The 7557-nt window shown below is 37.3% G+C and overlaps 1 protein-coding gene across 1 annotated transcript; it reads right to left on the reverse strand.

Moving 5' to 3' along the window:
* Positions 1–329: 329 nt before the first annotated feature.
* ERRFI1 (ERBB receptor feedback inhibitor 1) lies at positions 330–6220 on the reverse strand. Its single transcript, XM_004385132.2, has 3 exons — positions 4298–6220; positions 4114–4190; positions 330–3026 (listed from the first exon to the last, which is right to left on the reverse strand). The coding sequence occupies exons 1-3, from the start codon at positions 4417–4419 to the stop codon at positions 1840–1842; spliced, it is 1386 nt and encodes a 461-aa protein (XP_004385189.1). The 5' UTR covers positions 4420–6220; the 3' UTR covers positions 330–1839.
* Between the last annotated feature and the right edge of the window lie 1337 nt (positions 6221–7557).

Raw genomic sequence — 7557 nt, forward strand, 5'->3', positions numbered from 1 at the left:
GAGTCAAATCAAATCTATACATCAAGTAAGTTTCTTCCATTATATTCTCCTTGAAGTAGACCCCCTTCCCAGATTACAATTGTTTTGATAGTAACCTACCAGAATCAATTCAAGCTTTTTAATTGTTAAAGATAAATACAAACAGCCCATTTCCAACGTACATTGCTTTAAACTATTTAAATATAAATTACGCAAATTATTTGTCATTTTAGGGAATGACCGTAAATTTCAAGTGTATATTAAACTACAAATACTCTTCCCTTATATTTTAAAATGTAATATGTCAAATTACTTGAGACATTTTATAAGAGTTTAGTCAAGAAACATTATTAATGGTGTCATAAATAAGTACTGTAACTTTATTAAAATGAAAAGACAATATTCAAAATAATGCAACAAAATGAATAAAATCCTTTGTCCAATACTGTACACACAATGCAGAAATCAGTGCATTTTTCTAAAGCATGTTTTAACCTTCATTTAGTTCATACTAAAATATAATAAGCTTTAAATAGCTCAAATTATCATTCAGCAGTTTAAACTGTAAACAGCTTGTTGAACTGTTAAAGAGAACATTGTAGTAGTAATGTACCTCTGTTAGTGAGCACCTCTCTTTTGTGCTTATCTGTACAAGATAAATACATTAAAGCATATGAAAATATGAACACAAGCTAGGTGTCTTAAGGGAAGCAGTGAAGCAGCCACCTGGGAGGGTTTTAAAAGCAGAAGATGCTGATGTGACCTCTGGTATTAAGACATACTGTGCTATTGGTCAGAAGAAGTGTTTTACTTAAAAAAAAAAAAAAAAAAAAAAATCCCCAGGAAATACTGAATAGGAACCAGCAACACAAGGCCAGCTTGTGTTGTATTTGTTTATTAATACAGTCTAAAAACAAAAAAAAAACTCCACAACACACATCCCCACACAAAAACTCTCAATCACAGAACTGCTTCATTATTGTTTAAAACTGATCCCCTCCACATTGGCAACTAGCCTGCCTTCCCACTCGAGTCTAGTGTACCCCACTGTCTCTGTAAGGCACAACTGGAATGGGCCATTTTAGTGGGTGAAATAAAGCAGGAATTGTAAGGAAAAATTATTTACTAATTCTATTTTCATTTTTGAAAATGTGAGACATGTACAGGTGATAACATGGTTTGCCAAATAAACTGTTACCCCCACCCATCAACAAAAGAAAACAAAACAAAAAACTTGGAAGTATTAAACCTTGGGGGTGATTTTTAAACTTTGTAGGTACAGCCCTGGTAAAGAATGGACACCTTGCCATCCATGGAAAAGACTGTTTGCAAAAATAAGTGAAACAGAAATATAACAGGCCTAAAAGCCAAAAATCTTCAAACTTACTAAACAAAAATAATTTTTTTTATGACTCTGATTCTAAACAATACTGTATTTTCTTCCATTTTGCTCAGTTTTCAGCCTATCAAGAGTCATTTCTCCAGCTTGAGTTTTTATTATTCTGAATATATATTACTCTAAGATAGTAACTAATTGGTTAACCTGCAACTATGGTCTATGGTTATACCACAAGTTTATATATAGGTATATAATATATGCATATATAAAAGTTTTCCCATCCCTCCCTCCCCGCCATCACATCTTTAAATTATAGACTTGAATAGACTTTTCTCCAACACTAACAAAATCAGGGATTCTCAACATAACAGCACCTCATACCTGCTCTAAACCTTTCTCTTTAAGACAGAGTTCAACCATTCTGCAATCTAAAAGATTCTTCTGTGAACCCAATCCAACTGGAATATTGCTTGAGAACCATTTGCTCCCATGTAACCTCCACTGAGTTATGACCCCAAAGTCTAAGGAGAAACCACATAGGATAAATGTTTGCGTTTCACATGGCCACCTATATCCATTTTTGTCTTAGAGTCCAGCTTTTCTGTGGCCGAAATGATACTGCAGTCAGCAGATAAGGGCTGGATTTGGGTGTCTGTGGTTGTTTCTTCTGCTTCCCTAAAAAATTTTTCATATTTGTCCAGGTACGGTGGTCTCTCAGGTAGTAAGTAATAATGGGTCGAACTAACCTTCTTCCCATTTTCGATAATGGGCAGAATGCAAGGAACCTTATTGGCAGATCCTTCACTGTTCTGTCTTTGTAGAGCTTTGCTACTGACGTACTTGGGATCAGGGGCAAAGCTCTGGGTAGGGGGCATGACCCCATTGAGGTAAGACGGAAGGCTTTTAGGACTTGGTGTGCGGGAGTTACTCCGTGATAAAGGTTCTCTTGGCGGTACTTTGGGAGGCCTGTCTTCATCACTGTAGGTACTAGAAGTAACTTCTGCTGACCACCTTCTATAATCTGGTTTTACTGGCCTAGGAGGTATGGGAACCCTGGGAGGAACCTCAGGTTTGTCTTCGTCAGAGTTAGGAGAAGCTCTGTGTAAATAACTGGATATCCTTATGGCTGGCTTGTTAAAAGATCCAGCTGGTCCTGAATGAGATCTTCTCAGTCTTCGGTGGCTTTGAGATGGGGGAGGATTTGAATCTTGGACACATCCATTTTGGTCGAATGCATGGTTGAGATCTTCAGCTGCTGAAATGGCCGGGGTATCAAAATACGCATAATTGATCTGTCCACACCCACGGAAGCTCCGCCTGCCCGGAACACCATATTTGAAGTCAGAAAGTATACAGTCTTCTAAAAGGAAGTCTGTATCAGAGCTAGTTAGGCATTCTACCTCACAGTCTGTCTCATCCAGAGAGAGGTCTTCAGAGATTGGCAGTGGTGGAAGGGGCCTAGAACTCCGTTCACAAACAGTTCCACAGGGGAAAAGGGAAGGTGAGTTTTTTATGGGTGTAAGTGGAGGAGTAGAAGCACAAACCCCATTTACTGAAAGTTTCTTGAAACCACACACAACTTGATCCTCTTCATGTTGTCCCAAGTTTTCACTTGGGGGAATAATAAGAGGAGGCAAGCTGGATTTCTGAGATGGACCATTTTCTGCAAAGTAGTGCCCATTCACTGGAGCAGATTTTGAAGTGTGCCCTAGAATGAACAAGAGATGTTAATAAAAGATCAGCACTCTTCCCCTCACCTGTGTGAGGTGCAGCCTCAGTTACCTATGCTTCTTTAGCTTTCTGCCTAAACTACTAGTGAAATACTTGACTGACGTATCCCTGGGGACACTCATGTAGCAACCATAGGTGTAATTAGAGCCCAGAAGGTTGCTAATGCACATGATCTGGTTCAAAGAACAAATTATCTCTTGTATCTCCCTTGGACATGTGCATGGTGCACATCCACACATCTCAGGCAAGTTTTGTGACGTGTGAAAAATGCACAGAAGATGAACAGTATATAATTTACATGAATACCATACTACGCCAGCCTTCCCATTTAAGAGATGTGACAATACAAGGCATGCAGGTCATGAATGAGATAAGACAAGGTCCTTACTGCCAGCACCATCATAATACTCCAAGTGAGTAGACTCATTTGCAATGTGTACAACTGATAAGCAGCTCTTGAAAAAAATCTATGGATCATAATGTTCACATTAAAAGTGCCACATACATACATTAAAACCAAACCCGTTGCTGTCGAGTCAATTCTGACTCATAGTGACCCTATAGGACAGAGCAGAACTGCCCCATAGTTTCCAAGGAGTGGCTGGTGGATTCGAACTGCTGATGTTTTGGTTAGCAGATAAGCTCTTAATCACTGCACCATCAGGGCTCCTATATACGCTTTAGGTTTTTATAAACATTTATACTACTTTCATACATACATTTGATACCAGTAAGAAAGATATGAGATTTTGTCCAAGGTTTCTAAAAGTTAAGTCTCATCATAGCTGGGATTACAACTTAATTCTTGATTTTAAAAGATCACACTTACACAAATAGTTCCACTTAGGAATCAATGACTCAGGGTAAAGGTAGTGGGGTACAATAATTTGTGAAAAACGTGGTATCTTCAGAATCTTTTGCCACTAGGGGTCAGACTATTGTTGGAAATAGTTCAGGCTGTTTCCTCATTTAAAAAATAATGCCGGAGGACACGCTAATACTAATCCAGACTGCCAACTTCCTCTTCAAATGCTTAGCTTCACTCAGATGTTCAGAATACATACCAATAGATGTTAGGTGCTCCTGAGCAGTAGAGTTCAGACTGTAGGCCATGGTTATTGGATCAATATTTAAAAAATTACTAAAAAGAAAAAACATCTTGGTCATAAACAAGTAGCAATCATATTATCCATCTCATTTTAACAGCAAAAATTTATAGATTATAGTGCCATTATATTCCTGACTTACTTTTCAAACTCACTGCGACTGCCCCAGCAGGTCTTCATAGTCCCCAGGCCTTGGCCATTATGAAGAAATCCAGTTTTTAATGGGGCTCTGATCTCCTGAGCAGCAACTCCTGCTGTTGACATTGTGCCTTATTCTGCGATGACTCCAAAGTTGTGAAGCCCAAGAAGTTTTAGTCAACCGGTAGCTTTCATTCCCTAGAAGGGGTGGGGAAAAGGAGAGAGAATCAAGGAAACAATTCATAAATACCTCTATTAGGATAGTCTGAATTACAGCATAACTAGCTAACACTAGAGAATTTAGAAGAGGTTGGATAGAAAAATTTAGTTGTAGACTTTTACTTAATTCTTACATTATGTAATTCTTACTTCTCATAAGGGTACTTAAATGTAGACACTAAAAATAATTTTCTTTTTAGAAACACTAATGCACGACTTCAAATGTTTCAGCAAAGTGAGAAACAATCTATTGCCAGCAAAAGCAGACTACTTCTTGCAGAGCCTGACAGTTGCACAACAAACCATGCTCACTTGCTAAAGCACACAAACCTTTCTCTAACCTCCTACTAAACCAACCTTCCAATGTATGGCTGTACCGGACACAAAGCACAAGTGAATCTTATTTTTCCCATGCTAAAAAAAAGTAACTTCATAAATTATTGTCCTTTATACTGCAGAATTAATATTCACTAAAACTCAACCCTTAAATTAAACAAGAGATTCTATAGTATTGGCACCTGATTACCACAGCACCTAGCATTTATTTGGATTCTGTATTTCAGGGTTGGCCATGGGAAGACAAATTCTCCAGTTATTACTTGTTCAAGAAAGAAATGGTTGTAAAGGAGACACTAATTTCCATTATCCTGTAAAAATCAAGTTCTGCAAGATTACTAGCTTCAGCGGAAGCCTGGAAACAGCTTCCTCTCTCCCTCCCTTCTAAAGATAAACTTAAAGGTACATTCTTTACATTCTCCTTTGTGAAATGCCTAGTAATTCATGTCTTGCCTAGCTGCAAGGCACAGCTTACAAAGGCTAAATAAATTTTTCTTAATCTAGTAGTTTCTAAACTTCAGGAACCCCCCTTGTCAAATGTTACATGTCTGGAGTCCCCACAGCCTCTTTTTAACTTTACTTTTTATTATTCTTTATATATATTAATTAGCATCAATGGTTAGAATAAGGCTATCTTTTTTAAATAGTCATAGGTTTACTGAGAGTAAGTTTAGCTTTTTTTTTCTTTTACGCCCTAGGACATTATATGTCAACTCTCTGTATAACTTTGACTCCCTTTTTTGGGATCTGTACAGACACACTTTATCATATAACACTTTCTCATTCTCTCAGTAGACATTTGTGCACCCAGGCACTATGCTGAGGACTGATACACAGACGAATGAGACATGTCTGTTCCTCCAGGAGGACCACAGATTTTTTTTAAATTTCTCAGCAGCTTCCAATCTATTGTTTACAAACCTGTCACCCCCTACTAGACTGTGAGCTCAAGAACAGAGGCTATGTCCTAATCATCTTTGAATCATCAGTACCTGGAACATTAGTAGGTGCTCAATAAGTGAATGTTTGTTGAGTGATGATCGTATGATACCATCTAAGTATTATCATCTGTATTAACTGAGTGCCTACAATTGCATAAGGCATAGGGTTTCTTTAGCTAAAGATCTAAAACGTACATCTAAAACACATGCTGTTGGTGTTTATTATTCACTTTTCCATGTAGAAAGGAGAGAGAGGCCCCAACTGATTCTCTGCTTTTTACTCTCCCAAAATCAGCTGCTTTGATACACTAGGGAGACGTTTTAAAATATTATTTGAAGTAGTCAAGCATTTTTTTCTTTAATTCACTATCTCAAAAATATTTGATTAACAGAAAAAAACCCAAGTAAGAAATCTAAATTACTGGTTTTCTTTTTTTTTTTTTGAGGGTTGGTTTTAGCTAATTACTGAAATAAAGCAAATGTTCTTTCTTCATGTATTAGTGACTTTACCTAATAAATCAAGTAAAGCTATAACAACTTTAGAAAACTTTTTTTTTTTTTTAAATTGCTAGCTCTCCCTTTGTGTACTTAGCCCAGTGGTTTATCATGCTTTTTCTAAGGATTCTACAAGCACTGGCAAGACTATAGGGAAAGTATCTGTGGTAACATAAAAATGAAAGGCAAGATAGGAAGAAGAATATGGTATTTAAGTAGTTTGAAAGCACACGTCTGAAGATCGCTCATCCAGATTACAGGAAAATGCTGCAGGGGATTCTAGAGGCCCAACCCCGACCTGTCTGCAAGCCAACAAGTACTACTAGTAATTACTGTGTGTCAGCCTCCTAATGCCATCTAAATCTTAGCTTTCAACAGAATGATTGTGTAACTATTGCCTCTTCTGAAACTGCCTTGCAATTCTAAACTTACATTTCAGTGGTCACTTAAAATTATTTATATGTTCTAGAAAAAGTTATTTTTTAATCATTGTTTCTATCACCTATTTGTTAGCTTTCTTAAGAAAAAAATTTTTTTAGTATAAAAAGAATTGTGTTCACTAAGCCAGCTCACTTCTGACCACAATAGTGTCTTTGTGTATTCATAGAAGGTGACCTGCCTCTAAATTTCAATGGGGAATTGTGAATGGGCCATGTTATGAAACTGTCCAAACTTCCTACTTGCTTGCATGGGAGAAGTGAGGAGAGCAATATAATTGCATGTTCTCTTCTTTTGGAAAACAACTTCAAACTGTAGACTCAAAAAGGGCAATGTGCCATAGGTTTGGAAGCAAACTTTTAAAATGTGTTCCTCAGATTGTAAACTGCGGGTACAAAGCCACCTGAAACTCTCTTATACCTCCCTCAAAACCCTGAATTCAGTATACATACTCCTTGGAGAAAAATGAACTAAGCTGGTAAACCTCGAGTTTAAAAGAAACACACTGCTCAAGTCAAAGTTAACTAATACTGCAGTAAAGCTGATTTGTTTCCTTATAAATGTAAAACTAGCTCTGCCTTACAATTTATCAGGAAACAACTACAAAAATAGACCTCCATGGGGAAATCAGTATCTCAAAGTACGAGATGGTATTCTGTTATGAAATACAAAATTATGAAAGCTAATGTTCATCTAGGCAGCATGGTTTAGACCAGGATCCAGATAACCTGGGGCCATCATAACTTTTCTCGAATCCATGATTAGTAATCTTTAGCCTTTTTTACAGTGTGTGCAATTAAATACCAATCCCAGATGGGAACCACCTTTTCCTGTT

This window comes from Trichechus manatus, unplaced genomic scaffold, assembly GCF_000243295.1.
Source record: "Trichechus manatus latirostris isolate Lorelei unplaced genomic scaffold, TriManLat1.0 scaffold00133, whole genome shotgun sequence".
NCBI classification, from domain to species: domain Eukaryota; kingdom Metazoa; phylum Chordata; class Mammalia; order Sirenia; family Trichechidae; genus Trichechus; species Trichechus manatus.

What these genes read in the sequence shown, in the direction of transcription:
- ERRFI1 (XM_004385132.2), bottom strand. Translation starts at nt 4,419, where the DNA reads ATGTCAACAGCAGGAGTTGCTGCTCAGGAGATCAGAGCCCCATTAAAA. An exon ending in AGTCGCAGTGAGTTTGAAAA is followed by an intron (nt 4,191 to 4,297) that starts GTAAGTCAGGAA and finishes TTTTCTTTTTAG; the next exon opens with TAATTTTTTAAATATTGATC. An exon ending in GGAGCACCTAACATCTATTG is followed by an intron (nt 3,027 to 4,113) that starts GTATGTATTCTG and finishes TGTTCATTCTAG; the next exon opens with GGCACACTTCAAAATCTGCT.